Source organism: Galeopterus variegatus, unplaced genomic scaffold, assembly GCF_000696425.1.
Source record: "Galeopterus variegatus unplaced genomic scaffold, G_variegatus-3.0.2 Scaffold6709, whole genome shotgun sequence".
NCBI classification, from domain to species: domain Eukaryota; kingdom Metazoa; phylum Chordata; class Mammalia; order Dermoptera; family Cynocephalidae; genus Galeopterus; species Galeopterus variegatus.
In genome coordinates, this window is record NW_007732820.1 from 70987 (window position 1) to 95539 (window position 24553).

Genomic DNA, 24553 nt, shown 5'->3' on the forward strand with positions numbered 1-24553 from the left:
TGATTACATCATATAATGTTGAATATACCAATTTAAGAACAAAACAAAACAAACAAACAAATAAACAAACTCTTTGAAAATTAAAGAATATTTGAATCTACATCTTGAAGGGGGATGAACCACATAGTGAAGGAATGACCAAGAATGGTAAACACTAAGCCATAATCTTGCAAACTCTACTCATAAGTCACGTTAGTTTTATTTTTTTTTCCCTTTCTACTCCTTCTTGAACAAGGAGAGTTCTAGCTAGACCTAGAATTTGCCTCAAATCAATGGTAGTGTATTCAGCATCGAATTTAATCCACCCACCCAGATCACCTTACTTCTTATTTGGCAAATACTCCTCAGAGTTTGTAAACTGCAAAGTTGGTTGATGTAAATTTACATTATACTGCAGTTGTATCATATGCAATTAAGTTATCTGTGCACAACCTTCTACTCCAAGCAAAAGAAAAAAATGAATGAAGTGTTAAGTAGTGCAGGGCACTCATCCTACCACATATGCTCCAAAGTGAGCATGAAATGAGAAACATTAAACCACTGTTCTTCTCCATAGACCTCTTAACTATAGGGTTTAGAGCTTCTGTCCTCCTCCTAGTTTAAATGAGGCACACCTCTAAAACAAGCCAGCTACGTCACTGGGTGCTCAAATATAAAAAATGATGATTTGTTTTAATTCCTGAGCAAGAATTTTATGTGTTAGATTTATTTAGAGATTGTAAGCCTATATATTATATGTGCGATTTAGGGGATTTTCAGGGATATTTCTAACAATTTACAAATTTTCCTTATAATTGACTTTAGAACCTAATCCTGTTTAAGACAAGAATCCATCGTATTGAGTAGTTCAATTGTCTGTGGGAGCTGGAGTAGAGTGATGATTTAGGTTGATGATCTCCATTGTGGTCTGGTTTTATCTATGATTAGTGATTTCACAGCAGCAGCAGAGGCTAGTTTTACACATCTAGTTTTCTGTTTGGCCTTTCTTCTTCTTCCTCTCTGGGGACTTGGTATGGCTTCATCTGGCTTCCCTTTGAGTGCTCTTTCCTCCTTCATTAGAGGAGAACTCTATTTTGTCAAAGAAATAATTGTCACCCTCCAGTTTTCTCTCTGGTTGTGTTTGCCCTTTGGAATGCTCCTGTTTGGAACAGCATCGGATGTTCTCTGTGACAAGTTACTTCCCTTTTCCTGCTCTCTGAATTTGAGTAAGAGCTCTCAGCTTATTGTCAGTCATATCATACTGCTATGTGTGGAGAGGGAACTGGGAGTTCAGTCCTCACGTCACCATCAGGGCTGGTTTCATGGGCCTGTGACCTATGCATTTACACAGGGCTCCCTGCTCAGAAAGTCCCCTTTGTTTAAAGCTCTGCTGTTGTCATCTTGAAATTTTTAATAATTTAATCTTTGGGCTTGTGTTTTGCAAGTCAAGTCCCATGGGACAATGGAGCAGAGAAGCTACTCACAATGTGTCAATCTGCCATTATTCCCATGGCCTAACTCCCGTGCAGTGCTCACAATGCCCTATGTGCCCAGAATTCCAGTGGATCTCTAATGTGCGAGTTCAGTGGGAAAGCAAAGTGAGTACGAGCCACTTAGTCAGAAAATGATGACATGGAAGAAAAGAGAAAGATAGGGCAACACGTAAAAGCTTTTCCTTTCAGTCTTTCCTTACTCATCAATCAACTGAAGGTAGAGAATGTTAGTAGAATATGTGAATGACAAAAATTGAAATAAAAACAGTTGAGTTAGTTTTGTGGAGTGTTTCCACACTTCTGGTAACACTGAAATACATACGTACGTATGAATTACAAAATACAAATTGTATTATTTTGGTGATTCTACATATGAGTTAAATGCTCTTATATTGCCATTTATAACTGGTAATGCATAATATAAATATGGATAGTAAAATGTGAGCTGATAATTGACAATTTTAGTTATTCTTTGTACTTAGAAATACATTAAATAGCAAATAAAATCACCATGAAGAATTGAGGGAGAGATTACAGAGGAAAGGAAAAAACTTCATATGCCTATACATTTAATGGCACTTTTTCCCTATGTTGTAAAGCAGCAGCTCCATATGTCATTTTGCACTGGCCCCACAAATTATGTAACCAGCCATCCACCAGGCTGAGTCCTTGAAAACTTTCCTTAAAGGCTACACAGGGGGTTTCAATTACAGTTGTACTGTTTCATTATTATTAATCTATTTCTTTAAAAAATTCAAAGCAAATATGGCAAAATATTTTGATTTAATATGATTAGTAGGTGAATATTTATTACATTAGTCTCTAAAATTTTCCATATGCCTGAAATATTTCTCAAAAAAGCCTCATTTTATTAAAGTGACATAATGAACACTAGCAAGAAATACGTATGAAAAGAAGTAGACATATAGCGAAGGCAACAAGTTCACTTTAGAGAGTAAACTCTGTGGCTCCCCTGCTCACTGCCAAGTGTCTTACCATAGTGATCTTCTGGGCATGATATTCCAGAGTCAATTCCAGGATGGATGCTGCCTCAGATGAAATTTTATGATCAGGTGCAGAAAGTTTCATCAGGAGATTCCACACAAAGTCAGTCAGCAAGCAGGGCAGTAGAGTTTGTCCTACATTCTGAAACCAGAAAGGAGCATTGTGACCTTAGGCCTCAGCTTACACGGACATGAAGACAGCTAGACTCAGACCTTGTGGGGGAAGCCTCAAGGGCTAGGCAGGGCCACAAGACTTTCGTAGGTCCTAGGCACCTTTGCTGTTGTGGGCCTCTTTCTCCATAAAATTTATTAGAAATTATATATTTACCACAGTGCTGGTATAAAGATGACTGTAATCCAAGCAGAATGACATTTAATTTTTTCTTCTCATTTTTAAACAATTCAGCTGTTAGAATATGATCACAAGCTTCTTCAACTTTGGAAATGAGTTTGCTCAGATTAAAAACAAGTGTGGTTAGTAGAAGACACAGGAGGGGATGGGGTGAGAAAGTCAAGGTGACTCCAAAGTGTGGACTTTTCTCTTTCCCAGAGAGAGATTAAGAAATGGGGAGAGATAAAAGGCCTATATGTCCGTGATTGGGAAATAAGAACTACCATTCAAACAATCCCCTTTTAAAGTTAGGGGAATAGCCATAGACCATAAAATTTGAACAAAATTACATGATTATCAATCTTTCAGTTAAGAAAATGAATGAGCCAAATTTTCTCCTTTTGACTTTATGTGGAAAAGAAAAGTCATTCTCCCAGGTACAGAAGATACCCAATCTCACCGGTAAAAACTTTTCTGCATCCCATTGGAAAGGATGGAATACTTCTCTGTTTGGTCAATAGAGCAGGATTGAGGTTAGCACCAGCCCCCCTCCCACTGGGCAGTGGAGTGAGAAATAATTATCTGGAAAGTTCTGGAAGCATACTAAAGGAGGATAACCAAGGCTTGGTGAGGTGTACTAAATATCATAAATAGTTTGTCCTAATTTAAGAAACCCGGGTTTAATTATATAAGATGCCAAATCAAAAAAAAAAAATCACTGGAAGGGGGAATATTCTCTGTTGCATACTTGTTTACTCAACAACAACAAAAAATAACTTGAACATCTATCTAAAACTTGTAGAAAAAGCAATTCCCAGTGAAACTTAGAGATAGTGTTCAAAGTTTCTGTCATGTGAAGTGGCAGATGAGCAGCAGATTACATGAAACAATAGGGTTTGCTTTATAAAATATGATCTACACAAAACTTCGGGAATACACCAATCACACAGGATCAGCTGGACTCTCTGGAGATCACCTTTATCTTCTGGTTCCTACTATTACATCATGTTACATATTCTTGATGCTACTTGTTTTAATGGCTGTGTAATATATTCCATAATTTGTCATTTATTTCTTTATGTCTAACATACACTTTTTAAAACCACACATCTGCTGATAACACCAAGGTCCAGGATTTGATCTCTGTGCCAGCCAGCCACATAGGAAAAAAAAAAAAAAGCACACAAAAACCATACATATGTGAAGAACACCTTTTTGCAGCACAAATAGATATATTATTTTGGGTTATTGTCTTTCTAAAAATTCTCTTCAGTGAAATTAATAGTTTTTTGGTATAAACTTTTTTTTTAATGTGTTTTTTTTTTAGTCAAAGACACTTTCGTGGCTCTCTGTGGATCCTTTACAAGACAGTGTCCTCTCTTACAACCGGTCACTATGTAAAAGGAGTGTGTCTTAGGTCTTAGTTTGAGAACCGCTTTTCTTTTGTTTTTTTCAATCCAATCCTGCCATTTAATGCTGTTTTCCTTCCAGTTCTTTTGGCTAACAACCTTGCTGCTTATACTCCTATATGCATCTTACGGACTTTGTCTTTGGCTACGATCCTCTTGGTCTCCTTGCTACAACTTTGGATTCTTTCAACATACCTCTTCCATCTACTTTTGAAAAATCCCCAGCTCTGTGTTGTCCAGCGAGTGCTCCTACACACAGTGCTAGCACTAGGCTTGCTTTGGCCTCACAGTTGGGGACTGAATAATGACATGATGACAAGGTCTCAGGGCACCTTCCCCCAAAACACAAGGAATTCTAAACCTGATAAACATTAAATTCAGATAAGAGGGGATACCATCCTGGAGGTGATGATATTAAGCCTCATAAACCACGGGCAGAGGCCCTGAGGAGGCTTCTAGTCCTAGGCTCACTAGCCCAATCCTGGCACTCAGGATTTCAATTCCAGGGCACTAGAGTAGTGGATGGATGGCTAAAGAAGGATTTGCTTGTAAACCTACACAGATGCCTGGTTTCTTCATGTAAATGGATGACTTCATAGTCAGCCAGGCTTGTGATTTTTGAGGGGAGGTAGGTAAGAATAACCCTTGGTTCTGGAAAGATATGCCATCACGCATACACATATTTAAGTATTTTTGACCATATCATTTTAGATGTATTGTTTCTGCATCTCATGGACCTTCCACAATTCTAGCCACCTCAGCCATGGAAGGAGAAGGCACTGCTTTATATATGAAGTTTTAGGAAGAACCTCTAGACCCTTCCACTTCAACAGATGAGCTCCCTGAAGGACATCCCCATCAGTTTTGCTGAGATATTGGCTCAATGTATGTGGCTAGAAGGCCATCTGCTGGACAGCCCAACATGAGCCTTTAGTGCTAGGTGATTTCTCAAGATTACTTTGAAGAAGGTGAAGGAATGTCTAGAGATCACAGCTTGGTTCTCTCAAGACACGGGACAGTATAGAAACTACTTAGTACCGAGGTTTGCCATGTAAACTTTTTTCATTTTTCATGTTTCCCTTTAATAGCTCTTTTAAGCAAAATGTAAGTCACAAAGTCCTTATGACATTTGTGGAGTAAATTATAATAGTATTGAAAATTCTGCTAATTTTGCTAAATGATTTCCCCATTTTGAGTGAAAACATTTCTTAGCCAGACAAAAAGAAGCATGACTAGGAAACTCCTATCTCATTTTCACTTTATAAAAATTAAATAAAACAGTATATAAATTGCTATCTTTGGGAAAAATATATCTTCTTATTAACAGAGATAAAAATCAGGAAACCAAATACTCTGTAGATCATTTACCTTTTGTCTCACTGATTTTTTTTTAATGGAAAAATATTTATTAAAAATATACACTTTGTTGAAATAAATTGCCACTAAGAGTAATAACATGTCTGAAACAAAAACCACAGGATAAAGTGGGGGCTAAGTTACCTGAGCAATTTTAGTTTTGTTTCTTTGCAAGACCTTGTGTAGGCATTCTCTATCAGAGGAAGAAGTCAGGAGGTAGTGACTCTCATGCTTAGTACACTTTGCAGGTTTATCTCTTTCAAATTCTGCGGAGTTAAGGAAAAGAGTTTAAGGTTTTTATTTGATCTCTGGTTTCTTCTATGACATTTCCTGCCCAATTCTAGAGATCTGAAGGTTTCTGAATATTTAATTCTTTGCTCATAGTTTAGTCACATAAAATGTTATAATGGCACTGACCCAGAATTTATAAAGTGTTTAAGAAAGGCCATATGAAATATGAACGAAGGACATGAATAATTTTAATAGGTTGACCAGGTATCAGATACAGTTAGTTAGGCCATCAGATGCATTGTTCCGTGTACTGGAAAAGCTATTGATGAGTTGGAGGGTCTTTTGGTGGGAGAGCAGACTTTTGGTGGAGGCATTTTGAAAAGAGTTGAAGAGTGGTATATGAGGAAAGCCAAAATGTCTCAGTAAAAGCTTCAGGTGCATTCGTCTTTAGTTCCAGAGAAGGTGGTTTTTAAAAATTTTCTTTGTTTTTATTAGCTTTATGGAGATATAATTGACATATAACATATTTAAATTGTACAACTTGATAAATTTTTATGTATGTATATCCCCTTGAAAACAGTCCCACAGTCAGAAAAGTGAATATAGTGCCTTCAAATGTTTCCTAATGTCTTTTTGCAAACCTCACACCTGCTCCCTGTACTTACCCCCTGATTTTAAGGCAACCACTGATCTTCTCTCTGTCAAGTTTGTATTTTCTATTTTATATATGTGGAGTTGTACATTATGTACTCTTTTTTTTTTGGTTTGGCTTCTTTTACTCAGCAAAACTATTGAGATTTATCCATGTTTTTGCGTGCACCAATAGTTCATTTATTTTTACCCAGAAATACTATTATTTTTGTGTGTATATATCACAATCTCTTTATCTATTCACCTGTTGATGGATATTTGAGTCATTTCCAGCTTTTGGCTATTTCAAACAAAGGTGCTATGAATGTTCATGCACAAATGTTTGTACAGATATTTGTTTTCATTTCTCTTAAATAAATACTAAATTGTGGAATGACTGGAACACATGATAGATATACATTTAACTTTTTAGGATTCTGTCAAATTTATTTTTTACAGTTGTTTCACCATTTTACATTCCCATAAGGAATGTTTGTGAATTCCAGTTGCTATACATCCTTAACAAAACATGGCATCATCAGTCTTTTCATTTTTAGACATTCTAATGGGTGCATAATGGTATCTCATTGTAATTTTAATTTACATTTTAAAAATAAATGTGTATTAAACATCATTTGATGTGCTTTGCCATCTGTGCTTCTTTGGTGAAATGGCTATTTAAACCTATCATTTTTTAATTTGGTTGCCTTTTTTCTTATTGTGTTTTGAGTATTATTTATAAATTCTGGATATAGTTCTTTTATCAGATGTGTAATTTGTAAATATTTTCTCCCAGTCTATTAACTATTAGCAGTGACTTTCAAAGAGAAGAAATACTTACTTTATTATTTTTGAAGTTTATCAATCATGATTTTGGTGTTGTAGCTAATAAATCTTTGCCTAACCTGAGGCACAAATTTCTCCTAGTTTTCTAGTTTAAGGTTTTATATTTAGTGCTATTATCCATTTTGGATTAAGTATTTTAAAAAATAATACCTATTTTATTTTATACTATTAGGAAAAAAATGTCTTTTGAAAATGTCATAAAAGTTTTGCTTCTAAAAGTTAATGAAAATATTTCAACTTCATACAACAGATAATTTCAAACATAAAAGTAGAGACTAATGTAATGAACACCTATGCAGCCATCATTTAGCTTCAAAAATTAACATTTTCTCTGTCTTATTTAACATATCCACTTTCTGTTTTTATTTATTTATTTATTTTAATTGATGCATATTGATTTTACGTATTTAGGGGGTACAGAGACATTTCAATACATATATACAATGTGTGATGATCAAATCAGAGTGATTAGCATATTCATCATTACAAAACTTTCATTTCTTTGTGATGAGAGCATTTGAGTTCTTCTAGCCAATCAAGAACATAGAATTAATTATTGTTTATTGTAGATGCCTATCACTACTGTAGACCATTAGAATTTATTTTTACTATCTAGCTGTCATTTTGTACCCATTAACGAACCTCTCCTTATCCCCTCACCTCCCCTTCCCAGCCTCTAGTAACCACAATTCTACTCTTTCTCTACTTCTACAGGCTCAACTTTTATTTCTTTACCTCCCACATATGAGTGAGAACATGTGTTATTTATCTTTCTGTGCCTGACTTATTTCACTTACCTAATGTCTTCTAGACTCATCCATGTTAATGTAAATGACAGGATTTAATTCTTTTTTATGGCTCAGTAGTATTTCATTATGTATATGTACCACATTTTCTTTATCTTTTCATCTGTCAACAGATACCTAGGTTGACAACATACTCTGGCTATTGTAAATAGTACTGCGATTAACATGGAGGTGCATATGTCTCTTTGGTATGCTAATTTACTTTCCTTTAGATAATTACCCAGCAGTGGGGTTGTTGTGTCATACGGTAGTTCTATTTTTAGTTTTTTTGAGGAACCTCTATACTGTTTTCCATAATGGCTGTACTAATTAACAGTCCTACCAGTGGCATATATGGGTTCCTCTTTCTTTTCATTCTTGCCAGCATTTGTTTTTCACTGTCTTCTTGATAATAGACAATCTAACTGGGGTGAAATGATATCTCAATGTGGTTTTGATTTGTATCTCCCTGATGATTAGTGATAATGAGCATTTTTCGTACACCTGTTGGCCATTTGTATGGCTATTAAGAAATGTCTATTCATGTCATTTTCCCATTTTTTAATTGGATTATAATTATCATTTTTTAAAATTTTTGCTGTTGAGTTACCTAAGTTCCTTGTATGCTCTGTGTATTATTAATTTCTTGTTGTGTGAATGTTTTGCAAATATTTTTTCCCATTTTGCTGGTTGCCTCTTCACTCTATTGGATTGCATTCTTTGCTGTGCAGAAGCTTTTAGTTTTATGTTATCCCATTTGTCTATTTTTGTTTTTGTGGCCTGTGCTTTAGAATTCTTCATGTAATTTTTCCCAGATCAATGTTTTAGAGTGTTTCCCCTGTTTTCTTCTAGTAGTTTTATAGTTTAAGGTCCTACATATAAGTATTTAAATCATTTTGCTATATTTTAGTATATGGTGAGAGATACGGGGTCTAGTTTCTTTCTTCTGTATATGGATGTTCAGTTCTCCCAGCATGATTTACTGAAGAGATTGCCCTTTCCCTAATATATGTTCTTGGCAACTTTGTGAAAAAATAGTTGGCTGTAGATATGTGGATTTATTTCTGGGTTCTCTATTCTGTTCCATTGGTCTATGTGTCTGTTTTAAATACCAGTACCATGCTATTTTTGATTATTATAGCTTTGAAGTGTATTTTGAAGTCGGTATGCCTCCAGTATTGTGCTTTTTTGCTCAGGATTGCTTTGGCTATCCAGGGTGTTTTGTGGTTTTAAATGATTTTTAGGATTTTTTTTCTACTTATGTTAAGTATATCATTGGTATTTTCATAGAGATTGCATTGAATTTGTAGATTGCTTTGGGTAGTGCTATGGGTTAAAAGTATCCCCCAAAAGTTCATGTATTGGAAACTTTATCTCCATTGTAACAGTGTTAAGAGGTTGGGAAATCCTATTATGGTAATTAAAAGGTGGGGCCTATACAAGGTGATTAGATTGTGAGAACTGTACCCTAGTGAATGGATTGATCCATTGATAGCTTAATGGGTGGTCATAGGCATGGTTATGATGACTTTATAAGGAGAGAAAGTGAGAGTGTTAACTCACTCTTGCTCTGCCATTCTCACCATGTGATACTATAATTTGCTGAAGAAAGTCACCCCACCAGGAAGAAGGCCCTCACCAGATGTCTTCCCTGTGTGGTGAACTTCCCAGCCTCTGAAACTATAAGAAATAAATTTCATTTCTTTATACATTATCCAGTTTCAGGTATTCCATTATAAGCAACAGAAATGGATTAGTACAGGTAGTATGGTAATTTGGGCCATATTAATTCTTCCAATTCATGAACATGGGATGTCTTTTCATTTTTTATGTGTCCTTTTTCAGCTCTCTTATCAGTTTTTTGTACTTTTGGTAGTAGAGATCTTTCACCCCTTTGTTAAATTTATTTTTAGGTATTTTATTTTTTTTGGTAGCTATTGTAAAATGAGATTGCTTTCTTGATTTCCAAATGTTTTCATGATGGTAGTTGTCATTCTCTTGCTTCCGGAGGTAGGACTCCTTTAAGAATTTCTTGTGGAGCCAGTCTAGTAGTCAATTTTCTCAGATTTTATTTGTCTGGAAAAGACACTGTTTCTACTACATTACTGAAGGATTGCTTTGCTGGGTATAGTAATCTTGGCTGGCAGTTTTTGATTTTTTTTTTTAAACTTCAGTACTGTGAGTATATCCCATTCTCTCCTGGCCTGTAAGGGGTTAGCTACGAAGTCTGCTGTTAGTCTGATGAAGATTTTCTTACAGGAGACTTGATGCTTTTCTCTTGCTATTTTTAGAATATTTTCTTTGTTCTTTACTTTTGATAATTTCAGTACAATGTGCCTCAGAGCGGACCTTTTTGGGTTAAATCTGTTTGAGGATACTTGGTCTCTTTGATCTGGAAGTTCATACCTCTCCTCAAGCTTGGAAATTTTTCAGTTTTTTTTAAAAAGACGTGTTTGATGCCTTTCCCTTGCTCTTCCCTTTTTGGAACACCAATAATGTGAAGGATTGTATGCTTAATGTTGTCTCATAAATCTCATAGACTTTCTTTGTATTTTATCATTCTTTGTTTCTTTCTTTTCTTGTTCTTGTCCTCTTCCTCCTCCTTATTGTTCTTCTGTGTGTGTTCAATGAGATTATTTTAAAAGACCTTTCTTCAAGTTCAGAAATTCTTCTGTTTGATCAAGACTGTTACTTAAGCTCTCAATGTATTTTTAAATTAAATTAAATTTATTCTTCACTTCCAATATTTCTGCTTGTTTTTTAATGATATCTATCCTTTCTTGAATTTCTCATTCAGATCATTAATTGCTTTTCTGATTTAATTTAATTGTCTATCTGTATTCTATTGTATCTCATTGAATTTCTTTAAGATTATATTGCTGAATTCCTTTTCAGGCATTTCATAGATTTCCTTTTCTTTGGGGTCTGGTACTGGGGCATTATTTTATTCCTTTGGCAGTGTCATGTTTCCTTATTTTTTCATGTTTCTTGTATCCCTATGTTGATGTCTAGTCATCTGGTGGAACAGTCACTTCTTCTAATTTTCTGGAGTAGCTTTTGTTTCCTGTAAATGTATTCTACAGTGTTGGTTGGATAGTGCATTTTAGAACTGGTTCCAGTGAGTGCATTGGTGTAGTCTGCATGTGATTTCTTTGACTGTTGTCAACATTGAAGTGGTCTACAAGTGCCCTCAGTGGCCTAGACACTGTGGCACACAGCAGCTCCTTGATGGAGTGATGATACTAGGAGAGATTGCTGGGGCTGCAGATGGGACTTTGAGCCTTTGTAAGATGCACTGCTGTGGTCAGCCAGTCCTCAAATGAAGTGTGTGACACTGGATTGGGGTTGCTGGTGTCTTAGGAATTTGGAGTTTGAGGAGAGGTGCTGTGGCAATTGGCTAAACACAGCTAAAGAGAGTGGGGTTGCCAAGGAAATGGGTGAGATCATGGAGCCTGGAGACAAGCACTTGGGCACTTGGCAGCTCCTCAGTTGGGGTGGCCAACCCTTGGGGGATGTTGCTGGGACTGTGGTTGGGACCTCAGACTCCCAGGAGAGATGCTTGGGAATTCTGTAACTCCTCAGCTGGGTAGGGTTACGGGGGTTGTAGGCAAGATCTCAGTCCCCCAGGAGAGATGTTGAAATGATCTGCAGCCTCTCAGCTTGAATAGGTGACTCCAGGCAGGAATTCTGGGGCCATGGCCAAAACTTCAGATTCCCAAGAGAGACACTAAATTACTCTTAAGTGTCTCAACTGGACTAGGTGACACTGGATGGGGTTGCTGGGATCACTGGCAAGATCCTGGGACCTTGGAAGAAGACTTGGGGCACTCTACAGCTACACAATTGAATGGGTGACTCTGGGTGGGGTCATTGGCACAGAAAGCATGACTCTGCATTCCCAAGAGAGATGCTGATGTGCTCTGCATCTCCTCAGTTGGAGTGGGCCATTCTGGGTGAGATTGCTGGGGCTGTGGGTGAGACCCACCACCCACAAGAGAGACTCTGAGGCACTCCTCAGCTCCTCACTGGAGTTGGTGACTCTGGCTAAGGTAACTGGGGTCACAGGTGGGTCCCTGCATTCCCAAGAGAGATGCTATGGTGTTTTGCAGCTTCTTAGCTTGAGTGGATGATTCTGGTAAAGTTTGCTGTGTTTTTGAATGGGACCCAGCACCCTGGTAGAGATGCTAGAGACCTTGCAGCTTCTCAGTTGGAGTGGTTAACTGGGCAAGGTTGATGGGACCATGGGTGGTATTCTGTGCCTCCAAGAGAGATGCAGGGATGCTCTGCAGCTCCTCAGCTGGAGTGGGTGGCTCCAGGTGGGCTCACCGGAGCCACGGTGGGACTCCATGTCCCTGAGAGAGGCACACAAGTGCTCCACTGAAGACAGCAGGGCTGATAATTTTGGCAGAAGGCCCCAATTGGTTTGCTCAAAGACTCTGGAAGATCATCAGCATTTTTTGTCATGGGGGTGTCCTCCCCATTGTGATACTGTCTGTTCTCAGGGGTGCAGGGCGCTGTGTGGGTTTGGGTGCTGAAGTCATAGTGTGACTATTGGGTCTCTGAGCAGAATGCACTCTGGTGTTGGCTCTGATCCCAAAGTGGTCATATGCTATGGCAGCCTGAGTTCCAGAGGATGGGGGGCTCAGCATGAATTCCCTCCCTAGAATAATGCAGTCATATGGGCTCCAAAAAGCTTCCTTTACTGGGCTTGTGGCCTGCAAGGGCTGTGTGCCTCTCTTGAAGCTAGGATTGCAGGTGTCCATGGTGGGAGTGTAGACCTTTGGGGATTTTTTTTTTTTTTGCTTAATATTTCCCTGCAGTGAATCTCTTCTGGCTCTGAGCCAATCTCAGTTGGGCACTTCACTTGTCTTTCTACGCTGCCATCCTCAGGGGGTTGTCACTGTTTTGCTGAACTCCAGTGTTTTCTCCTAGACACTCTATTCAATGTGTGATAATCCATTGGTTGTTTTGGACTTTCTGTCAGAAGTGAAAGCTGGGTTACTTTAGTCAGCCATCGTGAACCAGAACCTTAGAATTAAGTATTTTTTATGATTTTTATTTTATCTCTATTTGGGCTTATTAACTTAAACCATATTATAAGTTATTATTACAAGGTATAACTTATTTTTTTGCTTATAATAATAATTATTTTTTTGCATTTTCAAAACTGAAATCAATTCTATTTTATAGAGGTATGGTTAATCCTATATTTATCCAGAGGTTTTAAACACACAAGGCTTTAGTTATCAGGCAGATGAACAAATGTGTAAAGAAACTAGGTGTAATACAATGGGGAAATGTAAGCATTGTTTAGAATATAGAATATTTTTGTTTATAATTATTTGCCATATTACCTTAGGGGTTGTTTTAGGGGTGACATGATACATCTTTAACTTATCACAGTTTATTCTCAAATGTGGACTGTTGGAGTTCTCATTTTTTGCAATCCTCTCTGATACTCTGCCTTGTGAACTCTAGCTATCTTGGTCTCCCTGGACTCCTAATTCTGTCTCTTCAACTTGGTGAGACCATTAGGTTACCTTTTCCTGTGCTAGAGCCTAGAAACTGACTCTAGGTGGTAAGCTCAGGCAATTATAGACCCAACCTTATTTGTTCCCATCTTTACATCTGTCAAGAATCATTGTCCTTTATTATCTGATGTCCAATAAATTAGGAATCATGTGTGTAATGTATATTTATATTACATTTATAAATATGTATATAGTCGTTATATTATATTTATAAATACATAGATAGTTGTTTCTGATGGGAGGGTAAATAGGGGAATTCTATTCTCTGCTATTATATCCTGGACAGAAGCTGAGTATACTACAAATATTTTTAAACTTTGTTTTGAGATGCAGTTACATTACTTGGAAATAGTCTGATTCTTTTAGGTCTTGCTTTTGTGCTTTGCTAGGCAAGCCAGAGCAGCATTTGTTTTAGTCTTGGGCCAATTTTCCACCACTACTGAGGCAGGAATCTTCTGAGTATTCTATTTGATGCCCAATTAGAGGGAAAAATATGCCCTTTTAAAAAGTCTTATTGGTAACCACTCTCCTTCTGCTTCCTCCATGACTTCAACAAGCATTTCTGTCCCCACCATTAAACCCTAAATGCTAATATAAGCAAAGTACTTTATAGATTTTGAAGAACCAAATTATACCATTACTAGAATTTCTTGGCAATGCTAAGACAATTTTTAAAAAGCACATTTTAGGAAGTGGAGCTATAGATCTTAGGGCAGGATTAAGAAATTCAGACATAGAGCATTCCTGAGACCCACACATAAAATGATTAGGAACAGATTCTTAGTAATCCTTAGAAAATAAGGTGAATTATTTTTACCATTCTGAGTTTTTGCAATGCAAAGGAGGTGATACATTCCCAAGGATGCTTGTTGTGTGATTGAGGAATCAGCATGGGAACACAAAAGAGACATTTCTGCTGCCAGACCACCCAAACAGGGAACATCGACACTTGTCTAACGAAGAAACAAAAGAGAAAATGCATTTGCTATCCATAGTCAACATTAAATATCTGCATCTGATCCTCAAGTATTAGACTAGTATTAGAGGATAAGCTTGAGTTTACAAAATCTGTATTCAAATTTTGGCTCTGCTACTAAGTCTCAATTTCCTCATCTGTGAAATGAAGATTACATATGCCACCTTGTAACAGTTATAGTAGGGAGTAAAGGGTAGCACATGACAAGAAAGAAAGTTCCTAGCAAAGTTCCTGGAAATAATAGTGACTCAACTAATGTTAGTTTCTATTCCATACAGCAGGTAGAAATTTGCAGGTAGCAAATTCCCAGGATATGGAGAAGTAGGATGGAGGTGGATTTACAAAATCTTTAATGCTTCCTTCTTCACATGTGAAATACTTAAGATGACTCTGTAAATCACTGGGGAAGCATGACTTATCCTTCTAAATTAGTCTGACTTGTCTGGGTAAATTCATTTTTTTAAAACTCAGAGCATTTGCTTTTGATGCCAAAGCTACTACCATAATGTTTATGTATTTGCCCCCACAACTTTCTTGATACATAAGCTGTTCAAATATTTAGATTTTCATCTTGACTGACTTATTTGCCCAGATCAAATGCAAATAAAGGGAGTAGAGACATAAAAGAAGAGAGGAGAGTTGAAAGAGACATTTGCTTTTACAAAGGTAGGAGTACCCATTACCAATCATGTATGTGTGTTTAAACTCAAAATGGCTCTGCCCACATGTGCGTTTGACAATCTTGTGGCATAATCTGCAGGGTGTTCTTGTCTAAGATAAGTGATCACTTTTTCTGGATAAATGCTTTGATGATTGGAAGAAGTGTTAATGGTAAAAGTCAGAATCCAAGTGAACCCTCTAAGGGATCCCAAGGCCTGCTTTGGCTTCTTTCTACCTTCTTCAATACCCCTTTATCCTTGTACCTCATGTGGCTTGACTTACTCACACATCTCCCTCTCTCTCTTACACACACACACACACACACACACACACAGACTCACACACACAGAGAGTAATTCCTGAGAAAAAACTGCGAAGTGACCTGAGTCATGAACCAAAGCCATAACTGAATTGGGAGGCTGGGAGTGATGGTTTTAATAGGAAGAAAGGAGATCATAAATTACTTTCTTCTGTGGATGTTCTCCTTGGATTCTTTCCACCCATAATTCTTTGTAAAACTGGTCCGAGACTCCCTCTTCTAGGAGGCCCATGACTTTGGAGAATCTAGAAGCAGACAGTAGGAGCTGCCTCTCCTCTAGGCCCTAGGGAGAAATGCTGTCTTTCCCTGGATGTCCTTTTCTTTGGATTTACATTACAAGTTTCTTTTTTCCACCTGATGGCAAGATCTGGGACCACCATTGTGTTATGGGCCTAAGGAAAAAAGGTGAAGAGTTCTTTTTCTCTGTTGGGCATGAGGGAGGGGAGGTGCTTCTCACAGCTTAGCTCCCTGAAGCCGAAGACCATTTACAGGGAATTGGCCCTAAGATGTTATTGTATTATAGTTTTTGCCTCAAATGTCCTTTCTGATTTTTCCTTCTCATGAACTTGTAGATGTATAATTCTTAGCAGGTGTTTCTGTAAACGAAGCTACTAGTGCTTTACTTCTGCTTACCAGACAAGATCTGTCTAGATGTATGTCTCTAGCTGGGTAGGTGTGGCCGTGTCTAGATTGTACTTTTACTTACTTTTGCCAACTAAAATGTGTGTTTGGGGAGTGGGGCATGGCCTAGGATAGGCCAAAAAAGAAGTAAGGTAGTGAAGACCATGGAGCACATTGATTATACCTTTCACAGTCCTTTTGGAAGTGTGCTAGACACAGTTACACCTCCTCAACACCAGACTTTGAGAACTTTCAATACAATATGTCCCTGATTTTATGGAAAATCTATCCAAATACTACAAAAAAGCAGAGACTTAAGACCCGGAGAAGGGCAGCTTCTCAGTATTCACTCCTAAACCTAAGTATTTCTTAGTTTTCTGGCCATTTCTTACTTGATCTTTTCTCTGTAGATCTGGCCTCTGCAGTTCCTTATGTTAACAATAATGGTAGTTTTAAGTGCTAGCTTCCAGAGGCAACTACTTCTAAGTTTTATAGCTGCTTCTTCTGGAAGTCGCTCCTATATCTCTAAACAATGTACTTTCACTTTGTTTCTAACATCAGTTTGAGACATTGCCTATCTATTGCTACTATGATAAATTACAATTTATCTCAGTTACAACCCTCCACTTTGCCCCAATCTTCTCAACTGAGTATATTATTCATCATAGTACATTACTGTTTTAAATTCTTCTACTTTTGTGTTTTAATAATAAATACTTCTATTTCTGATTTCATAAAATAGAGATATCTTGCTGAGCCCCCACTTTATAAGGTAAGTGGTTGGGAGGACTGTATTTCTCTTCAACTTCCCTCTGTCACTTCTGCTTTCCTACTTCTGTTATCTGCAATTTTTTTTTTTTCATTTATTATGGTGAAATTTATGTATAACATAAAATTTACTATTTCAACCATTGTAAAATATGTAGTTCAGTGGCATTAAGTAAATTCACAGTGCTGTGCATGCATCACCACTATCTAGAACTTTTTTGTCACCTCATGTAGAAACCCTCTGCCCATTAACTGGTCATGATTTCCCTCCTTCCAGCCCTTGGCAACCACAAATCTACTTTTTGTCTCTAAGAATATTCCTATTCTATTATTTCACATAAATGAAATCATACAATATGTAGCCTTTTGTGACTGGCTTCTTTCAAACAAACTTAGTGTAATGTTTTCAAGTTCATCCATGTTGTAGCATTTATCAGACTTTATTTCTTTTCTTGGCTGAGTAATATGCCATTGAATAAACAGGCCACATTTGGTTTGCTCATTCGTTTGTTGATGGAATTTGTGTTGTTTCCACTTTTTGACTATGTGAATTTTGCTACAATGAGCACTTGCATGCAAGTTTTTGTTTGAATATGTATCTAGGATTGCTGGGTCATATGGTAATTTTATGTTTAACTTGTTGAAGAACCACTAAGCTATTTCATCCACTTTTATTTTTGCATTGTTGAGTTCATAGCATTAACATTTCATTCAGCAACTCATTTAAGTTTTTGAGCATTTGGCCTATAGATTGGTCCTAAAAATTGAAAATCGATAATATAGTCTCAATGTTGCTACGTAAATTTGTTCAACGTGCAGGCCATGCTCACTTTAGTTATATTTCCATTTGTCATATAAATTTGTCTTCTCTACTCTTTTTGAGAACAAGTTCTCATTAGTACCCTAAATTATCTTTCTATTTTTGATAATCATTTTTTCTGTTTGTTATCTTTGACTGTCTCTTTTATTTGGAGGGTTTTCTCAGCTGTCTGGCAAATTTTGGTTGTCTGTTGATATTTCAGAATACAATGCTTCTTGATGGGGTGTTGTATATGAGCAAGGCTCACCACCGTGTCTATGTTGCTTTAGGGTGACTGGGAGGGGAGGCTGGGTTGGGCTGTAGCATATCTAAACAGAATGCAAGATTCTCTTTTTAGGGAACTTAGCAATGTTTTTGGAAAAAAAAAGAGTTCTCAAATTTTGTCTGCCAATGAACTTATTGTGGGTCAAGGGGACTGAGAAGTAGCATAGATTTTCTGTATAAATTTCCAATTAACCCTTTCAATTAATGCCTATATTTCCAGCCTTTCTTTGACTCCCAACCCTCATCATTACTTGAGCTTTCTTAACTCCAGCCTCTATAGGTTCCACAGGACAAACTGCCTCCCTTTTTTGCTGTCCCCCATCTTAGTGATCACGGATGGGCTCTCAGCATTCAGTTCCCCTGCCATGCTATTTCAGTTACCATCTTCTATCTGTTCTGTCTTCTAGAAGTTTGTCAACATCTGTAGCCCATTGAAATTCTCTTGGTTGCTGTGGCTGTTAATTTATACCTTTAACAAATTTTATTACTGTCATTTTGTGAGGACTCTGAAGGAAGAGGAGATAAATACACGTGGACAATCTGTTGGCTAAGTTGGAAATCCTCCATCCATCTTTAAATGCTGGTGTGCTAATAAAGAAAGCTAGAAAAAAACCCTTCTGTTAATGTTATAAGATGACATGTTTAGCTCACATTTCTTTGCCTGTTGAAAATGGAATAGTTTAACTGAAGGAACAAATATTCTTTGAGTGCAGGAGTTTCTCTGCCCCAATGGGCACATGAGTCATGTGAGGGATATTATCATTAAAAAAAATTCTGACAGAATAGGAATAATAGTCAGGATTGTTCAATAGGACAAGAGCCTCTGAAACTCTGGAAGATCTAGGTGAGATTATGAAGAGAAAAGTATTTATTCAGTGTACAAATGAACAGTAGTAGAGAACAGAATAGGTAGTTCCACTTAGTTAGAGATGGGCAGAACAAGTATTCACCAATTATCTACAATTTGTCAGATACAGAGATATACTACCAGGCCTATGGGTAGCTCAGCTCTTAATTCATTAACAATATTTTTTGATTCTTTTGTTTTATGTATTTGTGTCCTACTCTATTGGTTCCACTGACTTACCCATCTTTCAAAGACATTATTTTAAAGAGAAGGTTAACTTAGTGAAGTTTTATGCTTCCCTGACTGTGATGAGCTGGTTGATTCTAGCTCTTAGTTTCAATGTTCTGGAAAATGCAGATGTACTTCCACCTGGTGGCATTTAGTGAGCACTGCAGAATAGAGTAACAGGTTTTCTCACTCGTTTTCTCAAACAAATCTGTTATAGCTAGGAACCCTCAATTAACGATTTATGAGAGCCTTCTGTTACACATGTGAATTTGTATGTCTGTTCTTCCACAGTTGAAGGGTAGGCTTTGTGCAAGGGAGAATAAACTTTACTGCAGTAATGGAAAGAGAGAAGAGGAAGAGATGGTAGAAGAAGAAACTCCAAAATGTCTTACCTGCTACTTGAGTGGAACTCACTAGAATATATATACATATTCAAATGCAGAGAGAAGCATGTAAATAGGCCCTAGTCAGACACCTGGCATTGATTACTTGCTGAGCATATAACATGTGTTAGGAACTGTGCAGAAAACAGTCTTGAGGGATGAACTATACTTAATCTCTAACCTCACTTGCAAAATTTTCTATCATGAATCTTCTAGACATTTGAATGGACAGCTCAAGCCATTTTAGAAGGAGAGAAAGGCTGCCTTCCCAGATCAAAAAACCAGATGATTTAAACAAGCCACTCAGTCTCTCTTTTGAACACTAAAATAGGGGATTAGTATGATACAAATAATATCATGGACTATTCCCCCATATAAGTAAATTATGTTATGTTCTAAAGCTGATTTTAATTCAAATAGTAAAAATTCAGATTTGTTATAAGGCTGAACTAGATCTTTTGTTTCATATGTCTGGGGATTGTTTGTACAAGTAATAGAAAATGGATACATGTTCCCAACCCCCCTTGTTCTTAACTCCTCCTGAAATGACTCAGTAAGCAATTAGTAGAGTATGTCTTAAAATCACTATGAAAAATGAGTTGGGAAACAGAAGTTGAATGCATAGTGTCCACAAGAGAGAAATGTTCATGGGTAGTATAAAGTTTCTGAGAAGGTAAGCAATGATGTCATTCAAAGTGCAGAAAAGCTCAGTAAATGATGGCAATTGCGTTCTATAAAGCAATGTCTATTTGTTCTCTGTTTGAAAGGCAATAATTAAAAATTCTGATAATATCCCAGTATTTGTGAAGGTGTGTGGAAATGGATAGTTCAACAGACACAAGAATGCAAATTTAGAGGACAACTGCACATTTCTAAAGTTTAATCTATCATACTTTTTGATCTGACCATCGTCTTTCTAAGCATTTTAAGTACATACTCACATGCTTGCACAAAGATGACCATTTTATATTGTTCAATGCAGAAAAAATTAAAATATACCTCAATGTCCATCAACTGAAAAATATTTAAGTAGATCATAATTCATCAAAACTATGGGATGTATTAGTATACTGTGTTTAAAAGAGTGAAATAGATCTATATACATTAATATGAAAATATTTGCAGGCAATATTGTTTAGTGAAAAAAGCAAAATGAAGAATATGTGAATATGATGTAACTGTAGTAAACACTAACTAATAAAGCTATATATCTCAGTATGTGCATGCATATGTGGTTGTGTACCTAGAAAGCGGTTTGGCAGGGTACACATCCCATTGACATGGCTAGGGACAGGTTTGGGAGAGAGAGGAAAGTAAAGTAAGATTTATATGCACCATCTCTAGCATGTTTTACAAGGAAAATACTTGAGAATTACTTGTATAAATTTAAAATAAGTAAATAACAGTTTTATATCTTGGTGTTACATAGCAGTGCTCTAACCAACTGAGCTAACCAGCCAGGCTTAAATAACAGTTTTAAAAAATATTTTAGGGGAAAAAGGAGAACATAAGAAAGAAGGTAAGGATAGAAGAATTTATAAGGTTATAAAAAATGTTGATTGTGGTTCACAAAGGAAAATCCAGGGAGTCAGCAAAAACGTGTTTGCAATACACTCATACTGTTTGTCTAAAGCATAATGCATCTTAATCAATTGTTTGAGGAACTCTGTTCTGATGGACACTAAGTCATGTAGGATATTAACTCCTTTCCTGATATCCCAACCTCCTAGCACAATAATACCAAGCAGGCATTTAGTGCTCTCAAGGCCCAAGACATGGACAGTAGCACTATGGAAATGCAGTCTTCAGAATCAGGTGGCATTGTTGCATTCTGTGACTCACATATCCCCTCACTCTCCTGGATGCAAAGCTTAACACTCTGCTGATGATCACCATTATTCTCTCTTGTACGTATGATTCATCTTCACTCATCCACATGGTCATTTCCTGTTGAAAACACAAGAGTCATCCTAGAACCATGGTATTCCCATCTCCCAAAGTCCCCTACTTCTAGTGTCCAGCTTCACCAATTCAGAGTTCACTGCAATCTCCTGATTATTTTACATTTAACCTACTTTTATGTCAAAAATATAAAAGACAAACGTTTAGTATACTATGTAATATATACTATAGTAACTAAATCTGAGTTTATTTAATTCTACTCAACAACTATTTATTAAAATCCCCTATAATAGTCACTTCGTTGGGCATCACAAAAAGTTTAGCAAGAGGCTATGATGTGGTTATTTGCTGATACATTAATCTGTGTTCCCAGTATTTCTAGATAGTAGGTCCCTGATGCCATCATGTTAGAAATGCAAAATTGAAGAACATAAGACAGTCAGCATAGTCTTCTGTCTCTGGTTGGGACATTAAAAATGCAGTGAGGTATTGGTTGTGAAAAGTGGGATTTTGGATAGTTGTTAGGTCTTCCACTGAAACAGTGGTATCCATGAAGATAGAATGCCCACAGGATTCCCGAGCCCCAGAGTTGAGAGACACACATATAGACACTGTCACAACATGGTTCATTGTTATGTGAACGTGCAGGTGGGTTAGGCCAACACTATTTTCTGCTACTCTGTATTGTGTTCACCTATATATCACCACATAAGACTTGGCTTCTCAAGTATCTGTTAATGCCATCTCCCCAAAATTGAATTCTTAAAAATCGAATGCTTCTGTAATTTAAATGAAGGGAAGTGATTTCATTTTGGGAGCAATTTCACTCCTAGGAGGGTAAGAAAAAATTTTTAGCTACCAAGTTTTTGCAGAAGATGCAAATATGGCGAATGGAAAATAAATGGACCATAGTAAGTTCTTTAGATTTGTGACAAGAAAACAAAACTGCTTATTTAAACTTTACTTTACCTTTAAGATCTGTAGTTTGTAGAGATCTTTAGACACTAAGATCAGAAGGGTATCCTCATATATGTTTAAAATACTTTGGTATAAATTCTGAAATACAAAGAAAGTTGCACAACCAGCCAGTCAGATAAAAATTTTACCTAATGTCTATAGTTTTGCATCTGGGTGGCCTCAGTTCTCTCTGTAAGCTGAAGATAAGAAAGGAGTGAGGTGTCTATGCTGGTGAGACCTCACCTAATACCATATGCCACCAATCGCTTCTCCAGCTTATGGAGTAAGTGCACTGTGTAGCAATACTGAGGAAAGAAAGACCACGGATATTGCTGGTACCACTATAGGGCTCCATATGCCACCAATCGCTTCTCCAGCTTATGGAGTAAGTACACTGTGTAGCAATACTGAGGAAAGAAAGACCACGGATATTGCTGGTACCACTATAGGGCTCTTTCTACCTCCACAATTTTCTGCTCTTGTTTATGTCTTTGCAGTACTTACCAGTAAACTCCCTGTCCTTGCTAAATCAATTAACTGAAAATATCTTCACCTATTTGTTCCTACAAAATCCATTAAGTCCCAGGGGTTGTAGAATTCACAAGGAGTCCAGGGATAATAGATTAGTGCTAGAAAATACTATTTATCTATTATATATAAGAACAGTGAAGACAGCAAAGCTTATGACCTCCTGAGGCACATTCTGCAGAACTGCTGTGATGCATAACAATGTCTCATCATGATTAAAGAAGGGAAAATCTTACCTCCAGATCTGCAACATCCTCACTGTTTTTCCCCAGTTTTTTCACTTTATCAAGACTTGGTATGGAAACTACCACATTAAAGGATGACTCTATTATCTTCAGTTGAGATTCAAATTGCAGTAAGGGATCCACAAAGCTGACAGGAAAAAGGTATAATTATTCAGTTGATGGGAGAACAAAGGTAACCTAACTTTAGTGGCTTTTTCTTAGTGATAACAGACAGTACTAGAAAATGAGGTCCTGCTTTTGGCTTTATATGAAACATGGGTCTTAATCTCTTAAAAATGACAGTGATACTTTAAATATAAAGAAACAAATTTCTTTGTAAATATCAGCGATAATAAGTAATTTAGAAATCAGAATGTATCTCTTTATAAACATAATAATGTAAACAGTGGTTACATTCTCCACCAAGTCCACAAATCCATGCTAAGGTTTAGGCAGTTGAACTATATTACTGCCATAGTTTCTCTAATTGATGATACTATGTTTTTTGCCACTTTATATTTCTGACATTGGGATGCATCTTCAAATTGATGGCAAATGAAACCTGCCCATCAGCAGCTAGAAGGATAATCTTCCTGTCCATGCAATATAGAAAGACCGAGAAAGAGTATGAGAAAGAAATAATAGTTGTTGAACTAGGATGGTGAAACTTGCAGGATTTTTTTATTTTTCACAATTGTGTTTTTTTCTTATTGTGGTAAAATATGAATAAAATAAGGATCGCCATTTTAAGTATTTTTAAATATATAACTGCATTGAATTAATTATATTCACAGTGTTGTGGGACCACCACCTCTACCTATTTCCAAAACTTTTAAATTATCCTAAACATAAACTGTGTACCCAACAAGCAATAACTACTCATTATTCCTTCTCTTCAGTTTCTGGTAACCTCTAATCTACTACTGTCCTTGAATTTTTTTTTCTTTTTCTTTTTTCTTAATTGACCTATGATAACTGTATACATCATTGCACACTGTATAAATGTACTCAAATATCACATTGATTTTTTAAAAAGATATGACTTTTAAAGATATTTAATCAGTGAAATAAGAGAGCATTTTATTTTACCATACCTGGAGTTCAGGGCCAGGATCATGGCCTGATGACTTAACAGGCCTGAGTATGCATCCCATAGGATGGTAGATGTTTGCACCTAAGTACAATAAAAAATAAAAGAATCAGTGATTACAGACTGGTGAGGTTGATAACATCATGTGTATTTTTCTATTTTAAAGAGACTAAAGGGATCAAATCATACTGGAAAATAAAACCATGTGTTCATAGAAGTGCTGTGACCAAACCATAATTTAAACCCATAAGTGTATGTTGGCCTAAATGGAGGCCTTTTCCAGTACTTATAAAATTAGCATTTCCAGACAGCATTTTCCCAGGTGTACTTTTGTACACCATTATAACTGTTAAATGCAATCTACTTAGTGA

General features: G+C 36.7%; 1 protein-coding gene across 1 annotated transcript in view; it reads right to left on the reverse strand.

Moving 5' to 3' along the window:
- MROH9 (maestro heat-like repeat family member 9) overlaps positions 1-24266 on the reverse strand; it is a gene marked incomplete at its 5' end in the record, with an annotated part of 74203 nt that extends 49937 nt beyond the window's left edge. Inside the window, 8 exons of the mRNA XM_008591155.1 lie at positions 2469-2618; positions 5717-5812; positions 13670-13692; positions 14413-14548; positions 21324-21428; positions 22353-22439; positions 23105-23240; positions 24187-24266. Coding sequence (XP_008589377.1) covers positions 2469-2618; positions 5717-5812; positions 13670-13692; positions 14413-14548; positions 21324-21428; positions 22353-22439; positions 23105-23240; positions 24187-24266 — 813 coding nt within the window. The remainder of the gene's footprint in view (positions 1-2468; positions 2619-5716; positions 5813-13669; positions 13693-14412; positions 14549-21323; positions 21429-22352; positions 22440-23104; positions 23241-24186) is intronic.
- Between the last annotated feature and the right edge of the window lie 287 nt (positions 24267-24553).